At 45.4% G+C, this 23,753-nt stretch overlaps 1 protein-coding gene across 5 annotated transcripts in view; it reads right to left on the bottom strand.

The window, feature by feature from the left end:
- CNTLN (centlein) overlaps positions 1-23,753 on the bottom strand; it is a 557,312-nt gene that overhangs the window by 458,943 nt on the left and 74,616 nt on the right. For all 5 annotated transcript variants that reach the window (XM_033920529.1, XM_033920556.1, XM_033920539.1 and 2 more), the window contains one exon: positions 651-785. In XM_033920529.1, the coding sequence (XP_033776420.1) occupies positions 651-785 (135 nt within the window). The remainder of the gene's footprint in view (positions 1-650; positions 786-23,753) is intronic.

Below are 23,753 nucleotides of genomic sequence, written 5' to 3'. Positions count from 1 at the left end.
TGCTCACCTATAGAATACATGCTATCAAATATATGTGCATATTTAAAGAATTACATATAGAGAGATTTCTGGCATTTCCTATGCCAGTGTTCTGGTCACTTATGCACATATTTGCTGAATAAATGTTAGCCTGCTAGCATATTCTTTATAGAATTATCTCCTTGATGGCCAAGGTCATCTGTGCGTTTTCACTGGCCTCTCTTCATGCAGGTGGAGAGGTCATAATTTTAAGATGGATGACAGCTTTGATGATCACACATTTGCAAGCAGCTTGTTAATTGATCACACTGCCTTTGATGCTGTCCCCAGCTATTTTTGAGACCCACACAGACATATCGTCTCAGACCTCAGCTTTATCAATTAATAATGCCAGTCCCATCAGAATCTAATTAAAATAAGTCACATCTTCACACTCCTACTTTCATTGCTGCATCTCCATCATTAACTATTTATCTCAAAGTTACAAAAGCTTGGCTTCTTATCTTTAAGGCATCTTTTGCTTAGTTTTGTATGTGAGAAAACTGCTAGGTTTAGCAAGGCCTAAGGCAATTTTTCCTCTAAGCTTGTCACTTTCTATGTCACAAAGGCTGACACAGCTTAAAGCATTTTAAAAGATACAGTCCTATAAAAGTATGTACAAGAAAATGTACCTTAAGTTCTTGACTTTTATCTTTAAATTTCTGCTGCAAGTCACTCAGTTCATTTTTCAGAAGAGTATTTTCCTCACCCACAACAATCTTTCTTTGTAGTAGGTTATTTAGTTCTTGCTGCTGTCCTAATATTATCTGTATAGAAAAAAAAGAAAATTTATTTATTTATCCCCCCTTTTACATAACTGTAGTGTGGTTTTTAGTGCCAGCCGTGGCAGTAACAGTTCCAATGCTCATAGGAATTCTATGAGCGTTGGAACTGTTACTGCCACGGCTGGCACTAAAAACCACGCTACAGTTATATAAAAGGGAGGGTTATTTATTTATTTAGTTTTATATCCCGTCTTCCCAGAAGAGCTAGAACGGGTTACAAGTTTATATACATAACAAAGCATAGTAAAAAACATAATATGACAAACATGGTGTGGTGTGAATTTACATGAGTGAAAGTAAAGCAAAGGTGCTTAACTGTAGCAGATGTTCTCCGAGAACAGCAGGCATATATTCTCACGGAATGTGGTACAGACATTACTAAGTGCACTGTCACTTCAAATTTTTAATGGCAGTGCCCGTACTGCGTGTGTGCCTGTGCCTTCCCGCTCACAAGAAGCATGTGGGAAAGAGGAACCCAAACTATAGCTATGTGATGTAGGGTTCCATATAAGGAATCACTGCCCAGGAAAAGGATCTATGTGTCATCATGAAGATATACAGAAATCCTCAGCTCAATATGTGGCGGCAACTAAGAAAACAATCCTTTTTTAATAAAATATTAAAAATTGTCAGGAAAGGAAAAGAACAAAGATGAAAATGTTATAATGTCCTTGCAGAAATAGTTGTTTCCGTTTGTAATTACATAGTAACATTGTAGATGACGGCAGATAAAGACTCGAATGGTCCATCCAGTCTGCCCAACCTGATTCAATTTAATTTTTTTTCTACTTAGCTATTTCTGGGCAAGAATCCAAAGCTCTACCCGGTACTGTGCTTGGGTTCCAACTGCCAAAATCTCCGTTAAAACCTACTCCAGCCCATCTACACCCTCCCAGCCACTGAAGCCTTCCCCAGCCCATCCTCCACCAAATGGCCATATACAGACACAGAACGTGCAAGTCTGCCCAGAATTGGCCTTAGTTCAATTTTTAATATTATTTTCTGATTCTAGAGCCTCTGTGTTCATCCCAGGCTTCTTTGAACTCAGTCACCGTTTTCCTCTCCACCACCTCTCTCAGGAACGCATTCCAGGCATCCACCACTCTCTCCTTAAAGTAGAATTTCCTAACATTGCCTTTGAATCTACCACACCTCAACCTCAAATTATGTCCTCTGGTTTTTACCATTTTCCTTTCTCTGGAAAAGATTTTGTTCTATGTTAATACCCCTTCAAGTATTTGAACATCTGAATCATATCTCCCCTGTCCCTCCTTTCCTCTAGGGTATACATATTCAGGGCTTCCAGTCTCTCCTCATAAGTCTTCTGGCGCAAGCCTCCTATCATTTTTGTCGCCTTCCTCTGGACCGCCTCAAGTCTTCTTACGTCCTTCGCCAGATACGGTCTCCAAAACTGAACACAATACTCCAAGTGAGGCCTTACCAATGACCAGTACAGGGGCATCAACACCTTCTTTCTTCTTCTGGCTATGCCTCTCTTTATACAGCCCAGCATCCTTCTGGCAGCAGCCACTGCCTTGTCACACTGTTTTTTCACCTTTAGATCTTCGGACATTATCACCCCAAGGTCCCTCTCCCCATCCGTGCATATCAGCTTCTCACCTCCCAGCATATACGGTTCCTTCTGATTATTAATCTCCAAATGCATTACTCTGCATTCCTTTGCATTGAATTTTAGTTGCCAGGCATTAGACCATTCCTCTAACTTTTGCAGATCCGCATGTCTTTGTTCTAAATCCAGCAAATCATGAAGGCGATTCTGCCAGTCCCAAAAAGGAGTGGTTGACTGCATTTAGACACTAAGGGCTCCTTTTACAAAGGTGCGCTAGCGTTGGTGCTATAGCGCGCTAGCCGAAAAACTACCGCCTGCTCAAGCGGAGGCAGTAGCGGCTAGCGTGCACTATTCCGTGCGTTAAGGCCCAAACACGCCTTCGTAAAAGGAGCCCTAAGGATTATTTTTTTTACCCAAGACTGCAGTTTTCCTAATCAACAACTCATGTCCCCTGGCAGGTATACAAAAAGATTCATATTTATCCATGAGAAAACCCACCAGGGACAAAGAGTGGGCAAACAAGCATTCTAAATATCGTAAAATAGCTCCCCAAAATACTTTTATTTTTTGATAAGACCAAAAAGCATGATAAAACGAATTGGTGTCCTGGTGACATTTAGGACAAACTGAAGAAATCTAATCCCCCGGCCTTATAAACCTGTTCTTGTGTGAAATAAGCCTGATGCACTACCCAGTATTGACATTCTCTAAGTTCTGCACTCAAGGAGATCCCTGGTATACGCTTAATTAAACAAGAAAGATCCAATGCCTCCACAGGTATACCCAGGTCCCGATCCCATCAAAGCCCCAAATCTCCATACTCCTTACCAGGATATAATAAACACAGTGTTCCATGCATTGCAGACAACGAAAAAACACTATCCAAAAATTTATCAAAGAAATTGTGCAATTTAGCCTCCATTTGAGCTTTCAGGCCAGCTGAAAGAGCCACATAATGTTGGATCTGTTTATACATAAACAAGCCTCCCAAACCAGTGAGATGCAACTCCTGAAAAGAATCCTAAGGCCACATTCCATTAGAGTCTAATATGTTCCAGGAGAAAGAATCCTCATTGGGTCCATAAGGAAAAATTTGGGTTACCAGTGTCAGGTTAAAACAGGCAAAAGCAGCAGAGTAGTGAATTGCATTCGCTACCGCCGCTTTTGCCTGGCCAGGGAGGAGAGGAGATATACTAACGCCCGGGAAGGAGAGAGCCTTGCTGCCACCGATCTGCACACAGAGACCCGTTCAGGATTTCTCTCTGCCACTGGAGTCCTTGCTTCGATGTAACTTCCGGTTTTGCAAGGGGGCCGACGAATCGGTAAGTCCGATTTTCTTCAAAAGCAAATCGATTTGAATCGATTCACCCGAATGAATCGGTGAATTGATTGGAATCGCGAATCGGGCAGCACTAATACCTACTACATTATAGGGCATATTTACTAAACTGCATTAGCTGTCAGCACCACAAATAACAGATGCTGACACTTAATATGGATGCCGCTTTAAAAATTAATGCAAAATAGGGTTATCATGCCGCTGTACTGGGCCATGGTGCACCCTCACCTGGAGTACTGCGTCCAGCACTGGTTGCCGTACATAAAGAAGGACACAGTACTACTCAAAAGGGTCCAGAGAAGAGCAATTAAGATGGTTAAGGGGCTGGAGGAGTTGCCGTACAGCAAAAGATTAGAGAAACTGGAACTCTTCTCCCTTGAAAAGAGGAGACTGAGAGGGGACATGATCGAAACATTCAAGGTACTGAAGGGAATAGACTTAGTACATAGAGACAGGTTGTTCATCCTGTCCAAGGTAGGGAGAACGAGAGGGCACCCTCTAAAATTGAAAGGGGATAGATTCCGTACGAACATAAGGAAGTTCTTCTTCACCCAGAGAGTGGTAGAAAACTGGAACGCTCTGCCGGAGTCTGTCATAGAGGAAAACACCCTCCAGGGATTCAAGCCAAAGTTAGACAAGTTCCTACTGAACATGAACATACGCTGATAGGGCTAGTCTCAGTTAGGGTGCAGACTGCTGGGCACAATGGACCCCGGGTCTGACACAGCAGCGGCAATTCTTATGTTCTCATGTTTGGAAATGCACAGTTCTAAGGCAGAATTTCTCAGCAAAGTTTCTGTGATTATCCTTAAAAGGTTACATTAAATTTTACATATACAGTGAGGGAGGGTGGAGTGAAATAGCTGGTGCTCCATATGATTTCACAATATATGACAATAGGATTCATTAACCAAAATCTTTTTAAAAAACCAGAGTTAAAATAAGTATGAAATCTAAATACTTCTTTAACTGATTTAGATTACGAAGAGACCATTTCTGCTAAAGCATTTTGAATACTCACCTTCCATATGTTACAGAAAAAAAATAAAATATTAATGAACAATCCAAAGAGTAAAATATGGTTATTTGGACAGTTTCCACATAACTCCAACTGCACATGTTCCTCAAGAAAGCTACTGATGAACCAGTCAACACCGCAGATATAGAATGCAAAGATTTATAGCACTGTCTTTTTAACAGAACTATCTATGCTGTCACCAGATGGTCATCAAATATGTACCCCTTTATTATTAACTTCTGAATAGAACTAGAGTTTTATCAAATGTTTTCCATTTGGTTAGCCCTTTCCTTTCAGTGTGTCACAAACTTTTTAAGGTGTGGCACACTAATCTCACAGCCACAGCTGGAGGGCACCCAGAAATGCGCGGACATCGACGTCTGCGCATGCCCTCCAGCCACGGCCCTGAGCCTATTACCGCTGGTGGGGGAGTGCTGCAGAAGGAGAGGTGAGAAGAAGGAGCAGAGGTGCTAGCGAGGAGGAGAGGTGCAGGCACCAGTTGACTGACTACAGGACGTGCCTTTCGCCGCAAGAAGCACATCCTGTAAGCAGTCAGCCAACATCAGCACCTCTCCTCCTCGCCGGCATCATGTGGCGCACCTGGAATCTGCTGGGGCATATTCACACACATATTAGGCAGATAGACACAGCTGAGAAAAACTGCTGGTCACATCCTATACCCTCACCTTTCAGCCACTCCAAACCTCTGCCTGTCTTCCTATGGTGAAAATGGATCTTTGAAAAATATGTTAACCTCTAGCAGACTTCTCAAGATAGTCTCCATACCACATTGTAAACCCTACCCTCAATCCACCCATCCCTAGGCTCACATTACATATATAGTCCCACTCTCCAATCATCCACATCGCACTCTAGCTTTTATCCAACCAAATCCTACCAAAGCTCTGTAACCCAACCCAAACCAAGCCACAAAATCATTCAAGACTACACTACTTTCATAATACCAATGCCACAATCTCTACCTTCCTATTTCATGCCAATTACTCTCCTTACCAAAATCCCAGTCGACACAGGCCAGGGTAGATATGGTGACTTCTCACCTTCCCCGCAGTAATTCTTTACCGCACAGACTCCGCTCTCCATCACACACACACACACCATCACCCACACCCAATAAGAAGCTGGGCAAACTTCTGCTGCAAAGGGGGAGGGGAGGGAGGAGAGATGCTGTTCATATGGGGGAGAGAAAGGAAAGAGGAAGAATTCAGTGAAGGAGAGAGAGGGAGAGATGATCATGCGCATATCCTGAAAATAAGACCTAGTGCCTTTTTTGGGCCCCAAATGAATATAAGACACTGTCTTATTTTTGGGGAAACATGGTAAATGATATCCTCACAGACAATAACTGGGACATCTTCCTAATTACCCAAACCTGGCTCAAAGATAACGGCAAAGCTACTTTGTGTATGCTTTGCCCACCAGGATACCAAGCAATAGCCTACTCATGCACCAACGCTGGAAGCGGAGGTGCAGCCGCGATCTTCAAGTCCAGCCTCAACCCAAGACTAATAAGACACTATCATAGTAGACGCGCTAGAATGCCTCACATTCTCGGTGGGTCACAACAGAGAGCTAACTTTTGCCTTGATATACAGAGCATTGCATTCTCCAATGGCCATCTTAGATGACCTATTAACTGTCCTTTGTAAACTGGTCATCATATACAACTGAGTCATCATACTAGAAAACTAACTTCACAAGCTATCTAGACGAGGCCGGATCCTCAGCAGACTTCATCACTTCAATATTGGACCTAGGTTTCCAGCAAATAGTCCACTCACCAACTCACTCTGCTGGTCACATTCTAGACCTTGTCTTTATACAAAAAGACAGAAAGTTCACCACACAAACCCTTGGCTGTACCACTAAACCAGTACCCTGGATTCAACCACACCTACACAACACCTACCGTGGAATCAACCACACCTACACAACAAATCAACCACCAACCAGGAAGCAGCCCCAGCATAAGAAGATATATGACAACAACGCTATCATCTTGCAAGATCTTTCCATAGGCCTTTCCAACATCAAAACACAACTCTAAATCTGTTGATGAGGCGGCTGTGGCCTGGCACACTGAAGTAAAAACCATATACGAAGAGCTAGTGCCAGCCAAAGAGATCAAATACTATCCCACAAACACTCCTCTCCCTGGCTTACTGACAACTTAAGAACTAAGAAAAGAGAACTAAGGAAATGGTACAAATCCAAACTTAGCAGTGACAAGTCCAAATGGAAGGAACTGCATGAAAAATATAAAAAAGCTATCCTAGAGGCTAAAATTAACAACTATTAAAATCCCCAAACAGAACAAAAACCTTTTCAAACTAACAAAACAAATATACTCACAATATCACAAGTTTACCACGCACTAAACAATTTCGGGATTTATAATATCAATTCAATAGCTCTACTATACTAGAATATAATTTATAAACACAAAGGCCCTAAGAAGTAAGAAGAAGAAGTTGCCTATGCTGAGGCAGACCAGAGGTCCATCTCGCCCAGCGGTCCACTCTCGCGGCGGCCCATCAGGCCCACTGTCTGAACAGTGGTCTCTGACTAATTTTACCATTTACCTCTAATCCTATCCCTATAACCTTACCTCTACTCTTATCTGTACCCCTCAATCCCTTTGTCCTCCAGGTACCTGTCCAGACCTTCTTTGAAGCCCTGTAGCGTGCTTCTGCTTATCACATCCTCCGGTAGCGCGTTCCATGTATCCACCACCCTCTGGGTGAAAAAGAACTTCTTGGCATTTGTTCTAAACCTTTCCCATCTCAATTTCACTGAGTGCCCCCTTGTACTTGTGGTTCCCCTTTAGTTTGAAAAATCTGTCCCTGTCCACTTTTTCTATGCCCTTCATGATCTTGAAGGTTTCTATCATGTCTCTCTAAGTCGTCGCTTTTCCAGCGAGAAAAGCCCCAGCTTTTTCAGTCTGTCAGTATATGAGAGGTCCCCCATACCCTTTATTAGCTTAGTTGCTCTTCTCTGGACTCTCTCAAGTACCGCCATGTCCTTCTTGAGGTACAGCGACCAGTACTGGACACAGTACTCCAAGTGCGGGCGCACCATTGCACGATACAGTGGCAGGATGACTTCCTTCGTCCTGGTCGTGATACCTTTCTTAATGATACCCAACATTTTGTTCGCTTTCCTTGAGGCTGTGGCGCACTGCGCCGACGCCTTCAATGTTGTGTCTACCATCACTCCCAGGTCTCTTTCAAGGTTGCTCACCCCTAGCGGTGATCCCCCCATCTTGTAAGTGAACATCGGGTTCTTTTTCCCAACATGCATGACCTTGCATTTCCCTATGTTGAAGCTCATTTGCCATTTTTTGGCACACTCTTCCAGCGTTGTCAGATCTTTTTGGAGGTCTTCGCAGCCCTGATTCTGCAAAGTGCTCCCAATTGTAGGCAGCTGTAGGCGTCCTACAACTGTCTAATCAGCCAATCGGGAGGAACTTAAAAAAAAAAAATGCTCTCCAGGCAGGCTGCCTATATTGAAGGCACCTCCAGAGAGCCTAGAGAGGCCCACAAGCCCGCCTAAGCTCACCTAAGGCTAGGCAGTAGCCTTAAGCGAACCTAGGCGGCCCTATGCGTCTCCCTAGCAGAACGGGAGACGCTTATAATGTAGGCTAGCAAAATGCTGGCCTACATGGTAAATAGACACGGCCAGGATCTCCCTGCCGTGATTAGTATAGAGGCCGCGGCTACAGCTGCAAGTCTCCCCTCCCCCCAAGCGATCGCGGCGGGAGGGTGCCCAACACCTCCTGCTGACAGAACCCACCCCCCTCCCCCGATGATCGCTGGCAGGAAGGTGCTCAGCTCCAACGAACCCACTCACCCTGGAACCCCCCCTTGGTCTTATTTTCAAGTTGGACTGGACGGCTCCTTGCACGTCCGGCCAGCAGGCCCACCTCCATCCAAATGAGGCGGGCCCGCCCCTCCCCTGCCCAACCCACAGGATCCTAGAGCCTGATTGGTCTAGGCACCTAAGGCCGCTCCCGCTATAGGGTGAAATACTCACGTGGATTAAAAACTGGCTGGAGCATAGGAAACAAAGAGTGGGGGTAAATGGACAATATACAGACTGGAAGAGTGTCACCAGTGGGGTGCCGCAGGGCTTGATGCTTGGCCTGTGCTTTTTAATATCTTTATAAATGATCTGGACATAGGTACAACAAGCGAGGTGATTAAATTTGCAGATGATACAAAGTTATTCAGAGTAGTGAAGACACAGGGGGATTGCGAAGATCTGCAACTTGACATAATCAGGCTCGAGGAATGGGCATCGACATGGCAGATGAGGTTCAACATGGCTAAGTGTAAAGTGATGCATGTCAGTAACAAAAATCTCATGCAGGAATACAAGATATCCGGGGCGGTACTTGGAGAGACCTCCCAGGAAACGGACTAGGGAGTTCTGATCGACAAGTCGATGAAGCCATCCACGCAATGTGCGGCGGCGGCAAAAAGGGCAAACAGAATGCTAGGAATGATAAAGAAGGGGATCAAGAACAGATCAGAGGTTATCATGCCGCTGTACCAGGCCATGGTGCGCCCTCATCTGGAGTACTGCGTCCAGCACTGGTTGCCGTATATGAAGAAGGACACAGTACTACTCGAAAGAGTCCAGAGAAGAGCAACTAAGATGGTTAAGGGGTTGGAGGAGCTGCCATACAACGAAAGATTAGAGAAACTGGGCCTCTTCTCCCTCAAACAGAGGAGATTGAGAGGGGACATGATCGAAACATTCAAGGTAATGAAGGGGATAGACTTAGTAGATAAAGACAGGTTGTTCACCCTTTCCAAGGTAGGGAGAACAAGAGGGCACTCTCTAAAGTTGAAAGGAGATAGATTCTGTACAAACGTAAGGAAGTTCTTCTTCACCCAGAAAGGGGTAGAAAGCTGGAATGCTCTTCCGGAGGTTGTTACAGGGGAAAACACCCTCCAGGGATTCAAGACAAAGTTAGACAAGTTCCTGCTGAACAAGAACGTGCGCTGGTAGGGCTAGTCTCAGTTAGGGTGCTGGTCTTTAACCAGAGGGCCGCCGTGTGAGCGGACTGCTGGGCATGATGGACCACTGGTCTGACCCAGCAGCGTCAATTTTTATGTTCTTGGGGGGGGGCGTTGTGGGGTCCGGCAGGAGGAGTTGGGCAGGAGGAGTTGGGCACCCTCCTGCCGGCGATCTTCGGGGGGGCCATTGGGGGGCGTCTGGGGAGTGGGAGGGGGATTGGGCATGTTAAACCCGATTCTGTAACCGACATCTGCAACATGGACATCGGTTACAGAATCGGGTTAACTTTGGGCGGGTGTAGGCCCAATTCTGTATAGGACGCCCAGGACCGGCATCCTATACAGAATCCGGGCCAAAGAGCTATACAGTAAAACCTTGGTTTGCGAGCATAATTTGTTCCAGAAGCATGCTTGTAATCCAAAGCACTCGTATATCAAAGCAAATTTTCCCATAGGAAATAATGGAAACTCAGACGATTCGTTCCACAACCCCAAAACTTTAGTACAAAATACTATACTTACTTGTATTGCAAAACCTCGCTCGTTTAGAACAGTCACGACACTACCGCAGTGTCAGAGAGAGAAGAACCATTGGCTCAGTTGTGATGTGTGTATACTGTATGTACATGTATTGCAAGACATTACTTGTATATCAAGTTAAAATTTAATAAAATGTTTTGCTTGTCTTGCAAACCAAGATTCTTCCAATAGATTTTTTCTTCACACTCCTTGTATCGCTGCTCACCATAAACTGAGCACAAACGCCCAACACAAATCTGTGTTTCGCCCGTCGGCGGCGTCAGGGACTATAGGCTGATCTCGGCTTCAGTAACGTACTTTAGTTCTTGTTATTCATTATACACCACACACCAGTGGGAAAAATCCAAACCAGGACCTCTCACTTCACAAGCTAAACAGGAACTGACAGCTGACAGCTGAACTTTTTTGGCCAGTATATGGACAATACTGCAACAGAATAGTTTTGAAATGAACTTTTAATGGGTTGGTTGGTTAGGTTGTTAAGGTTTTAGTAGGTTATTTATATGTATATTTATATGATATGAAGTATTAATACATGTGTGGTGTGTAGGTAAAATTTTTTTTAACAAAAGTATAAAATAAAAGAAGTGATTAATGAACGTGTGGGAATTTTAGTTTATAAATTTGTAACAAATATAGCTCTTTGTGTTTATAAATTACACAATATCACAAGGAGACAAGCAATGCCTCAGCAACAAACTCGACAGCGAAACACACTCAAACTACTTTTCACACAAATTAGTCAAAATACGGTCTCACCTCAACATTGCCACACTACAGCCTTTGCTCCCCACCGCAACTCAGACAAAATAATTAAAACTACAACCGAGAACCTAACTCACTTCGAAACTGTCTCCCACGATGACATGTCGAGATACTAGACAGTATTTGCCCTACCGGCTCCAACATAAACCCCTGTCCACCACACCTCCTAATGGCGGTGAAGGACACCTTTGTACACTCCATCCTTCCTCTCGTCAATGCCTTTATACAAACAGATGCAGTCCTCACAAACTGGAAGTCAATCTTAAAAATACCCACGTTTGACCCCCAACTTGCTTGGCAACTTTAGACCTATATCCAACCTATCCTTCATCTCCAAGATCCTGGAAAAAACAGTGTTACACCAATTGCACCCCTTCATTGTCTTCCAATCAAGAAACTCCACAGTACTGAAACTGTTCTTCTCGACATCATCGTCAACTGCTGGAAACTCATGAACAAAGGTAATGATGTACTTCTGGTGCTGCTGGATCTCAGCACAGCGTTAAGACACTATTGACTGTCGTCTTATTGAACAGCTCTCTGAAATCAGAATCCAAGACACTGCACTAAGATGGATCGCCTCCTTCCTGAAAAACAGGTTCCAATAAGTTCAGCTCAACGATGCACTATTGAAACTGAGATCGATCAAATACAGTGTTCCACAGGGGGCTCTGCAATCCCCCCTATTATTCAATCTCTATATCAGACCTGTCCTAGACATAGCCCGCAAATAGCAAATACAGATCCACTCCTTTGCGGAATACATACAATTATACCTACCACTAGGAGAAACCCGTGATGCTTAGATCACAAAACTTCTAAGCTGCCTCTCGGAAATCGGAAACTGGATGTCTGTCAACAAATTGCAACTAAATGCCTCCAAGACAGAACTCCTTTGGATCTGCAAAGAATGCTGCAACCGCTCCTGTCCCTCGCTGTGCTGGGACTCGACTACCATAACTGCAAAAGACCAAGTGCACAGCTTAGGAATACTCCTTGATGGCAACCTATAGCTTTCCAGCCATATCTCTCAGGTGATATCCTCATCGTTCTACTACCTGTGACAACTCCAAAAAATAACGATCTACTTTTCAGAATCTGACTTCATCCAATTATGCCTTAATACTATCCCACATGGATTACTGCAATGTGCTATTCAACAGTCTAATGGCGAAGAACATACATCGCCTCCAATGTGTACAAAATGCAGCGATCAAACTTCTAAAAAATCTCCATGCTCGTGACACTGTCTCCCAAGCTCTAACATTGGCTCAATGGCTGCCCATGGCTAAACACTGTGTCTTCAAGGGTCTGCACGGCATGGCACTGGGCTACGTAACAACCAAGCTCCCTCCGTAAGTGCCGAACATGTCCCTCCATTCACAGGAAGAACTTTGCCTTGAAATACCCCCTGGCCATGCCTTACAACTGGAAACTGTCAAACGACATGCCTATTCCCACTTCATACCGAAACACTGGAATCAACTGCCCCCTGCAGATCAGATCCCTTGAAGGCCTCCTCAACTTTAGGAAAGCAATTAAAACATACCTCTTCACCTAACTACACTGACCATGACTGATGAATTACAAAGAAATGTAAATTGTATATTATGTATATTGGTATTATATCCCTAGTGTGTGTCAAGCTAGAATTTAAAATCTTACACTTTAAGGATGACTTTAACAAACTGTAACCTATAAACTGTATATCAATTATATTGGTATTAGACCCCTAGTAACAAGTTAGGATAAAAAACTGTTTCATAAGCTGTACTGTAATTATGGCAAATTTATTTATTTAAAAATTTATAGCCCACATATCCTCCAATTCTAGACGGGTAACAACATAACATACATAATAAAATATCATACCAGACAAATAACAGAAAAGCATTAAAAATATAAAACAAACATTACAAAAAAATATAAAAATAACATTACAAAGATACAGTAATCATTAATAACTTACCCTAACTCAACAAACTTCAGGCAAAAGAAGAAGATTAAGGAAAAAAACATTTGCTTGAATAACCATGTTTTAACCATTTTGCTGAACTGCAGAATGCCAGAAAAGCACAGTTACTTACCGTAACAGGTGTTATCCAGGGACAGCAGGCAGGTATTCTTAACGCATGGGTGACGTCACCGACGGAGCCCTGGTACGGACCTTTTTAACTAGAAAGTTCTAGTTGGCCGCACCGCGCATGCGTGAGTGCCTTCCTGCCCGACGGAGGAGAGCGTGGTCCCCAGTTAAGATAAGCCAGCTAATAAGCCAACCCGGGGAGGAGGGTGGGACGTAAGAATATCTGCCTGCTGTCCCTGGATAACACCTATTACGGTAAGTAACTGTGCTTTATCCCAGGACAAGCAGGCAGCATATTCTTAACGCATGGGTGACCTCCAAGCTAACAGAGAGGGAGGAGGGATGGTTGGCCATTAGGAAAATAAATTTTGTAACACAGATTGGCCGAAGTGTCCATCCCGTCTGGAGAAGGCATCCAGACAGTAGTGAGTAGTGAACGTGTGAACTGAGGACCAAGTGGCAGCCTTGCAGATTTCCTCGATGGGCGTGGAATGGAGGAAAGCCACAGAAGCAGCCATAGCTCTGAGCCTGTGGACCATGACAGCACCTTCCAGTGAGAGACCGGCCCGAGCATAACAGAACGCGATACAGGCAGCAAGCCAGTTGGAAAGCGTTCGTTTAGAGACAGGACGACCTAGACGGTTAGGATCGAAGGTCAGAAAGAGCTGAGGGGATGAGCGGTGAGCCCTGGTACGGTCAAGGTAGTATGCAAGGGCACGCTTACAATCCAGCGTGTGCAACGCCTGTTCCCCAGGATGAGAATGGGGTTTAGGGAAAAAGACAGGCAACACAATGGACTGGTTGAGGTGAAAAGCCGAGACCACCTTGGGAAGGAATTTAGGATGGGTACGCAGAACCACCTTGTCATGGTGAAAAACAGTGAACGGTGGATCGGCGACCAGTGCATGCATCTCACTAACCCTCCTGACAGAGGTGATGGCAATGAGGAAAAGCACCTTCCAGGTTAGAAGTTTGAGCGAAGTTGTGGCAAGAGGCTCAAAAGGGGGTTTCATGAGGGCTGATAAAACCACATTCAGGTCCCAGACGACAGGAGGAGACTTCAGAGGCGGTTTGACATTGAAGAGGCCTCTCATGAACCGGGAAACCAGTGGATGAGCCGTGAGAGGTTTTCCGAGGATAGGCTCATGAAACGCAGTGATGGCACTGAGGTGGACTCTGATTGAGGTAGACTTGAGGCCAGCATCGGACAGAGAGAGCAAATAGTCCAGTACAGTTTCCACCGCTAATGAGGTGGGATCGTGATGATGCAGTAGACACCAAGAGGAGAACCTGGTCCACTGCTGATGGTAAAATTGGAGGGTGGCCGGTTTCCTGGAGGCATCCAAAATGTGACGGACAGGCTGAGACAGATTCTCTGGAGAGGTCAGCCCGAGAGAAACCAAGCTGTCAGGTGGAGCGAAGACAGATTGGGATGCAGTAGAGACTGACGTTGCTGCGTAAGTAGAGTAGGAAACACAGTAAGAGGATTGGGCTCCCTGGAGCTGAGCTGAAGCAGGAGGGAGAACCAGTGTTGGCGAGGCCACCGAGGAGCGATGAGAATCATGGTGGCCCTGTCCCTGCGGAGTTTGGATAACATCCGCAACATCAGAGGTAGTGGAGGAAAGGCATAGAGGAACCGATCCGTCCAGTCGAGCAGGAATGCATCTGGGGTCAGACGATGAGGAGAGAAGAGTCTGGAACAGAACTGGGGCAGCTGATGGTTGTGAGGTGCTGCAAAGAGGTCCACCTGCGGAGTGCCCCAGCGAGCAAAGATGGAGTGGAGTGTTGAAGGGTCCAGAGTCCACTCGTGAGGTTGAAGGATGCGGCTGAGGTTGAAGGATGCGGCTGAGATTGTCGGCCAGGGAGTTCTGTTCGCCCTGGATATAGACAGCCTTGAGGAAGAGATTGCGGGCCATGGCCCAGGTCCAGATGCGGAGAGCCTCCTGACAAAGGAGGCGAGATCCGGTGCCGCCTTGCTTGTTTATGTAGTACATGGCGACTTGATTGTCTGTGCACAGGTGAAGAACCTGAGGGCAGAGAAGGTGCTGGAAGGCCTTGAGAGCATAGAACATGGCTCTGAGTTCCAGGAAATTGATGTGATGTTGACGCTCCTGAGGGGTCCAGAGTCCCTGGGTGCGTAGATCTCCCAGGTGAGCTCCCCACGCATAGGGGGAGGCATCCGTGGTTACGATCATGGAGTGAGGGGGTAGATGAAAGAGTAGACCCCTGGAAAGATTTGAGGAGTTCAACCACCATTGAAGAGATTGCTGAAGAGACGATGTCACAGAGATGGGATGAGAAAGAAGATCCGTGGTCTGTGACCATTGGTTGGCAAGAGTCCATTGAGGTGTCCTGAGGTGGAGTCGCGCCAGAGGAAGCACATGGACCGTCGAGGCCATGTGGCCCAGGAGGACCATCATCTGTCGGGCAGGAATGGAGTGATGAAGGAGCACCTGACGACAGAGGTGGAGCAGGGTCCGTTGACGGTCGGAGGGGAGAAACGCCCTCATTAGTGTGGTGTCGAGAACTGCTCCAATGAACTGAAGTCGCTGTGTGGGAAGCAGATGCGACTTGGGGTAGCTGATCTCGAACCCCAGGAGATGGAGGAGAGAGATGGTGTGATGAGTGGCTTGTAGCACAAGTGGAGACGTAGGTGCTTTCACCAACCAATCGTCCAAGTAGGGGAACACCTGGAGGTTGTGAGACCTGAGGAAGGCCGCCACCACAATAAGGCACTTGGTGAACACCCTGGGAGATGAAGCGAGGCCAAAAGGTAGCACTTTGTACTGATAGTGACGGTGCTGTATCTGAAACCGTAGGTAGCGACGTGAAGTCGGATTGATTGGGATGTGAGTGTAGGCCTCTTTGAGGTCCAGGGAACATAGCCAGTCGTGTTGAGAGAGAAGAGGGTAAAGCGTGGCAAGGGAGAGCATTCTGAACTTCTCCTTGACCAGACACTTGTTGAGGTCCCTGAGATCGAGGATGGGACGAAGGTTTCCTGTCATCTTGGGAACCAGGAAGTAGCGGGAGTAGAATCCCTGACCCCTTTGGGCCGGAGGCACCTCTTCGATGGCATTGAGAAGAAGGAGGGATTGGACCTCCCTCAGGAGGAGGGGGGTTTGGGAGGAGTGAGAAGCAGACTCTACGGGAGGATTGTCTGGTGGAAGAGTCTGGAAGTTGAGAGAGTAGCCGTGGCGAATGATGTTGAGGACCCATTGGTCTGATGTGATGACCTCCCAACGGCTGAGGAAGATTTGGAGGCGACCTCCGATAGGCTGAGGAAGAGGCAATGATGATGGGAGACTGGCTATGCCCTGGAGGAAAAAGTCAAAAGGGCTGAGATGGTTTTGACGGAGGGAGAGGCTTGGCAGGTTGGTGAGACTGTGAGCGAGCCTGAGATTGATGCTGTTGACGAGGTCTGCGAGGCTGCTGTTGAGGCGGGTTGAGAGGTCTGGCCGAGAACCTGCGCTGGTAGGAAGACTGCTGTCTGTAGGTGCGAGCAGGTGGAGTCTTCTTTTTAGGTTTAATCAGAGTGTCCCACCTGGTCTCATGTGCTGAGAGTTTCTGGGTTGTTGAGTCCAGGGACTCTCCGAAGAGTTCATCACCCAGACAAGGTGCGTTAGCCAGGCGGTCCTGGTGGTTAATGTCCAGGTCAGAGACTCTCAGTCATGCCAAACGTCACATGGCCACCGCCATGGCAGATGCACGAGAGGTCAGCTCAAATGTGGAAAAGAGAGACCTTACGTTCAGGAAGGTATTTCTGTAAGGAGGAGAGCTGTTGCACCAGATGCTTCATGTAGAAGGAGAAGTGGAAGGTGTAGTTGTTGGCTCTATTGGCTAACATGGCATTTTGGAAAAGGCGCTTACCAAATTTATCCATGGTTTTTCCCTCTCTGCCAGGAAGGGTGGAGGCATATACAATGGAACCCTGAGATTTTTTCAAAGTAGGTTCCACCAGGAGGGACTCGTGGGGCAATTGAGGCTTATCAAATCCTGGGATTGGAATAACCCGGTACAAGCTATCCAATTTACGAGGGGCTCCAGGAACCATGAGGGGAGCTTCTCAGTTTTTATAGAAAGTTTCCCGTAAGATGTCGTGGACGGGCAACTTCAGAAATTCTTTGGGAGGTTGCTCAAAGTCTAGGGCATCGAGGAAAGCCTGAGACTTTTTAGAGTCGGACTCTAAGGGAATGGAAAGAGCTGCTGACATCTCCCTAAGGAATTTGGAGAAAGAGGATTGCTCTGGTTTGGAGACGGTGTCGGTCATGGAGGGTTCTTCGTCGGTTGACGAAGCGTCCTCCTCGGTACCGTGAGGGGAGTCTTCCCACAAATCTGGGTCCCTAACGTACGTTTGGACATCGGTGTGGAGGGCTCGGCATGGCGGGTCTTTGAAAGAGATTTGCCTGAGCGCACCGAGGCTGTACCGGGTGAGGAAGACCGATGTCGTTCCTGGGACCGGACAGGGTCGGCAGCATCACGGGTATGTACTGCAGGTGTTTCTGCCAAGAGCACCGGCATGGAAGTATTAATCAGTACCGAGAGGGTCGACACCGATGGGACAGTGTGAGGCTCGGACCGGTCCCGTATCTGAAGGTGCGGTGCCTGCAACGCCGGCAACAGTTGTTGGAGCTGTTGTTGCAGCTGCTCCTGTAACTGTGTTTGGAGTATGGCCGCGATGCGGTCGTCCAGGGGAGGCACCGGTACCGCTTTTTTCTTCTTCGGTACCATAGGTGCCGCTCTACGCTCCGGCGATGAGGAGGCCGATGATGAGGCACTCACCGAGATCGGAGCGGAGCGTTTTCGGGGCCGGTGCGGTGCCGGGAGGGCCAGTGTCGCAACCGTGGCAGGAGGGCGCTCAAGGGAAGTGGGAGGCTTCTTAGCCGGCTTACCTGGGCCCAACGACCCCGAGGAAGGGTCCGGTGGTGTCGATGTCGTCGGTGCCGACTTTTGTGGTGCCATCGACGTCGCAGCCGGTTCCATGGTAGATCCGGTACCAAACAAAATATTTTGTTGGATCTGCCGATTTTTCAAAGTACGCTTTTTAAGCGTAGCACAGCGGGTGCAGGTGTCAGCCCGATGCTCTGGACCCAAGCACTGGAGGCACCAATTGTGTGGGTCGGGGAGATCGGGCGTGCACACCGCTGGCACTTCTTAAAACCCGGTTGAGGGGGCATGAATGGAAACACGGCCTCCGCAAAATCGAACCCAGAGGCCTGTATGGTGGCAGCAGGCCCCGCCGGGGCCGGCCTGAAAAAATAAAGAAAACTCGATGAATTTTTTTGTTTGTTTTTTTTTAAACAAAAATAAAGGGAATCCAATAAGAAAAAAGGAAAAAAAGTGAAGAAATACGCGAGCGGGAAGGCAAAAATTAGTTTTTCAACGGTCGTTGAAAACACATGCGTCTTCTTCGCTCCGCGGAAACGAAGAAACTGGGGACCACGCTCTCCTCCGTCGGGCGGGAAAGCACTCGCGCATGCGCGGTGCGGCCAACTAGAACTTTCTAGTTAAAAAGGTCCATACCGGGGCTCCATCGGTGACGTCACCCATGCGTTAAGAATATGCTGCCTGCTTGTCCTGGGATAACCTGCCTTATCTCAAATGGTAACGCATTCTACAACATTGGTCCCTGTACCACCAACATAGTTTTACAGTGGCCAGAGAGTGTCACCTCAATCAAAGAAGGCACATTCAAACACATCTTATCCATCAACCTTAATGCTGGTGAAGAATGATAGAAATGCAATAAAGATTTAACAACTAAAGGATCATCCTCATGTACCAGCTTAAAGATTAAGCACAGAACTTTGATTTGAATACACGCACTAAAAGACAATCAGTGCAAATCCTGAAAAATGGGGGTGGGGTTAACATGATCAAATTTTGACGCTCACACGATAATACATGCAGCAGAGTTCTGAGCTACATGTAAAGCCTGCACTATACACTTCGGTAAGCCAAGATACAGCGCATTGCAGTAATCAAATTCTGGTGTCAACAATGCATTAATAATCGTCTTAAAGTTGCCAACTGACAAATAGTCTCTTAGACGACAAAATAGCCGGAGTTTGGAAAAAAAACTGTGACACCGCCACCTTAACCTGAGGATTAAATGACAGCACTGAGTCCAAAATTACCCCAAAATAGTTACTCTGATGCAGAACAGGGATAACAGCACCATCTAATACTATTTCTGTGGGAAACGACTGCAACTCTCTATCACAACCTATACATAAGATTTCCATCTTCATCACATTCAGCTTCATCTAATTCACATATAACCATCCCTTGACCAACTGGAAGCAATTTTGCAAATCCAGCAAAGCAATGTCAATAGAGTTATTAACTGGATATCGAGCAGATCCAAGATGGCATGGTAGTGAGCAGACACACAAGCTGCTAGCTCCTAGGTTCTGGTTCGGAGCCTGTGGAATCGGTAACCTACCCTGTGAAGGATGGGGAAAAGGAGGTCGAAGATGCGGGAGCCTCCCCTGGTTTTCTCTTCTACTATTGTGATGAGACAAGCAACGTTCAATGACTTTCAAACTGCAGCAGTACAGAATCCCTCTCTCTCTTTGGTTGAGCCCGCAATGGAAGTTTCGGGAGAGTGTAAGCGGGGTGTCTGAGCATGTGGCTCCCCCGCAACCAGGAATCGGCTTGTCCACTGGCCAGAGTGGACCAGAGGAGATTTGCCCACATGGTCCCAGTGCACAAGAGGGGCTGGCGGCAGAATTAGTGAGCCTAACTCTGGAGGAAGATCTTACCAAACGAGCAGCCTCAAAGGTTTTGTGGCAAGGAACTGCGAGTAAATTATTGAATTAAAAGCCGACCAATTCTTGACTTCCAACAGAGGAAAATGGTGAAACCAGCCATAGTGCCATTGGAAACACTGTGGGAAGCCATCAATGATATGCATCGCTAGTTATTAAACAATGTGAAACAAAATAGTGGAGATTTGAAAATGGTTCTCTTCTAGGCACAAGTTGCAGATCAATGTTCTTCTGATTTGGTGAATCCAGACGTTTGAATTGATTGAGGCGACTGCAATCAAGGAAAGGAACTACACATCTAGGCGCCTGGAATACCTTGAAAATCAAATTAGGAGATATAACTTGAGAGTTTTAAATTTTCCAAGGTCTCCTTTGGTGTCTGCTGTCGATATGTTCAAAAAATTTCTCATTGAAACTACAAATGCCTGCTGATTCATTACCCCCAATGACTAAAGCAGTTTATTTGCAAGGTTTTAAAAGTCCACATAAAGTTAATGGGGATAATATGGGGCCTGACAACTTTTCTCGAATCTTCTTTGGAAGTGGTAACACATAGAACAACGTTAGTGGTTTCTTTTGCCTTTGAGTTGGACCGAAATTCAGTTTTGAAACCTTCCTTCAGATACATATCTAGAAGCAAACTTTTTGGGATCAAAGATAAAGATTTTTCCTGATCTTGCAAAAGACACTCAGATTAGGTAAAAGGCCTTTTTGGCATTACGTCCCAAAGTACTGGCATTATCAGCAAATTTTTTGCTGCAATTTCCAAGTTTCAAGTTTTATTTAAATTTGATGAATCGCTTAATCTTAATATAAGTCTAAAAAAGTAATACATCACCAAATACGGGGAGACAGTGTCAGTAACATAGATCACCTAATAAACATAAATGGACCTGAAAGGGAAGTGGGGGAAGAATTACAATATATGATGGTAAATGAGACGATTATGGACAAAACAGTAGGGAAGGAAACAACAAAAAAATCTAGGCAAAATTAAAAGCATGATATGACTCTTTTTGCTGGGGCCACCGTGAAAAACAAATATGTAAAACAATTTTTAAAAAATTATTATTTCTACATGAAAGGAAACAATTTCATTTCTATGATCCTAAGAAGCTCAAAAGTTTTCTTGATAAACGAGTAGATGTTAATGTCATAGCGTAATCTCACACACGCACTGATAAACCGCCTAAAAGTCTGATTAGGCGGTATAAGAAATTTTAAATAAACTTGAAACTTGATTCTGGGGCAGAAGGTTCTCTTGTATTAGATTGTATTTCCTTTATTTAATAATTTTTACATAACATCATGTGATCTGATTGCTATTAAGTTTGTGGGCAGAAAGTTTTAGTATTTTCTTAGGTACTTTGTATTTGCTGATGATTATTTCCTTTAATTTTCTATTGTTTCTATCAACATGTAATATGCTGATGTAAAAATTTTGAAAACTGAAAAGAAAAAAAAAAAGAAACTGGATACCATCTGCATATACATGAAAGCTGACCCCATATTTACGCAATTCCTTTCAAAAAGGTAACAAATAAATGTTAAACAAAGCAGCAGAGAACGCCGAGCCTCGGGGAACGCAACACGTAACATCGGACCAACTAGTCTTCTCTTGACCTACCTCGACACAAAACATCCAATATTCCAAAAATGACCGGAACCAATCCAGCACTTTTCCTCTAATATCAGTTAACTGTTTTTTTAATGTATGTTCAACCTGTAACCTGTTCTGAGCTCTTTGGGAATAATGGGATAGAAAACAAATTAAATAAATAAATAGTGTGCCGCGGCAAACAGTTTGCAATACACTGTCCTACATCATCAATGTCAATACTATCAACATGATATACATCTGCTCTGTGATAGTTATTCCCCACTGTATCTCTCTGACACATACCGGTACTTCTTACATATAGATGGAAAATTAATCAGGGACTTTCAAATGACAACACAGAACATAGTTGAAAAACAAGGTTCCCAATATTCAGCCAGTGGCAATCACCATTTTGCTGACCACTGCTGGAGTTATTCCTGGAAATTCAATGCTGGGTCATGTCTGGGTTCCAGGATTGAATTTACAGATATACAGAGCCAGCAAAAATATAACTGGTTATTTGTGATATCCAGCATTTAACTGGTAACGGCAAACCACATAAAGAGAGGACTGACTTTTGTGTGGTCCTGTTTCACCTTAGTTGGCTACGTGCTAAATATTGACACTTAACCAGCCAAATGCTGACTCTATCCCTGAACGCCCCCAAAACAGCTGGTTTTGCATTGGGTACTAACCAAGCATTTTCAACAGCACTATCCAGTTAAGTGTCACTGAATGTTGCCAGTTAGCCCCAAACAAGCAATTTAACTGATCAGGATCTGTTTCTGACCGGTTAAACCACTTTGAATATATTGATTACAATGTTTATGAAATTTTGGTCAACTCCAAGGTTGAGAAAACAATTTAACAATGGTCTGGGGGCAACTCTGGGACCTGCGTTACTTTTGTGAAGCTATTATAGGAAATTTAAAAAGTTCAGGGCTCCTTTTACAAATCCACAGTAGTGATGCTGCTTTAAATGCCCCAAGGCCCAAAGGAATTAAATAGGCCTTGGGGTGCGGGATGAGAACTGGCGGTGGCCATTCAGAGAACAGTACGGAGCTGAGCAGGAAGCAGGAAGAGCTTGGCCCTGTCGGGTGTGCCGCTGGCCGCGAAAAGGGAACAGGGAGGCTCAGCACAGGGCAGGGCACGGAAAGTTCGTTGCTGCCCCATATACCGCTGAACCACCAGGGATTAAAAATGGCGCAAAAGGTAAGCGCACTGGGGGGGGGGTAAAAAAGTTAGTGGCCGAGACGGGAGACAGGAGGCATCCCTCCTGTCCCAGCCTACCATATCGTCCGGGAGGGGGTCAGGTTGATGACCCAAATATAGGACGAGACCCCCATTTTTGAGCCATTTTTTGGGCCCCAAAATCTCATCCTAAATTTGAGTGTATACGGTAAAGGAAAAGTCAAGAACATTGTGTTTCATCCACAGTTTGTTTTTCATTGGATTGTTCCTTTTTCTGTGGATTTAATTTAATTTAATTCTTATATACCGCTAACAACCGTGAGATTTCTAAGCGGTTTACAAAAATGATGCATTAAAAGATACAATAAATAAGATAGGTACTTGGAAATTCCCTAACTGTCCCAAAGGCTCACAATCTAACTAAAGTACCTGAAGACACAATTTATGAAAAGTAAAGATAAAAATATAAAGACAAAGGTAGAGATAGAGATAGAAATGAATATTCCAAAAAGATGGCGGGCAGTTAAGTCATCTTCTGTGCTGTCTCCCTTGTCCTGCTTTTGTTTTTGTTTTATTTTGCCTTTGTTGAGTTTTCTTTTACATTTTTTTTGTTGGTTTTTTGTTCTGTCTCTGCTGTTTTCATTTGGGACTTCCAGTCTTGTTGGTGTTTGCTTCTTTTGAGCTCACCTACCGAGTTCCAGTTTGACAGTTGCTCCGATCTGGCAGCTGAGGGAGCCGTTGCCTGATGCCTGAATGGTTCTATGGTAGCGGTTAAGAGTTGAAGAATTGGGTCCTGTTTCTTTTCGTGGTGGATGGGAGAGTGCTGGCTTTCGGCTCTTTGTATTCATGCCCAGCCACTAGCGGAGAGGAGTGTGGGAGCACTGCTTCACCCCTCCCGAGCCAACACAGGACCAGCTCCGTTGAATTCAAGCTGCAACAACGGCGTGCTGAGGGCAGATGAATGCGGGAGCCAGCCCACGCCGCCACGGAGGGACTACATCTGACCGGCATGCAGGTCGTTCGAGCCAGCTCGAT

The sequence above is a fragment of the Geotrypetes seraphini genome, chromosome 1, assembly GCF_902459505.1.
Source record: "Geotrypetes seraphini chromosome 1, aGeoSer1.1, whole genome shotgun sequence".
In the NCBI taxonomy this organism is placed as follows: Eukaryota; Metazoa; Chordata; class Amphibia; order Gymnophiona; family Dermophiidae; genus Geotrypetes; species Geotrypetes seraphini.
Note: the sequence above shows the minus strand (reverse complement) of the source record. Positions and strands in the feature narration are given on the sequence as shown.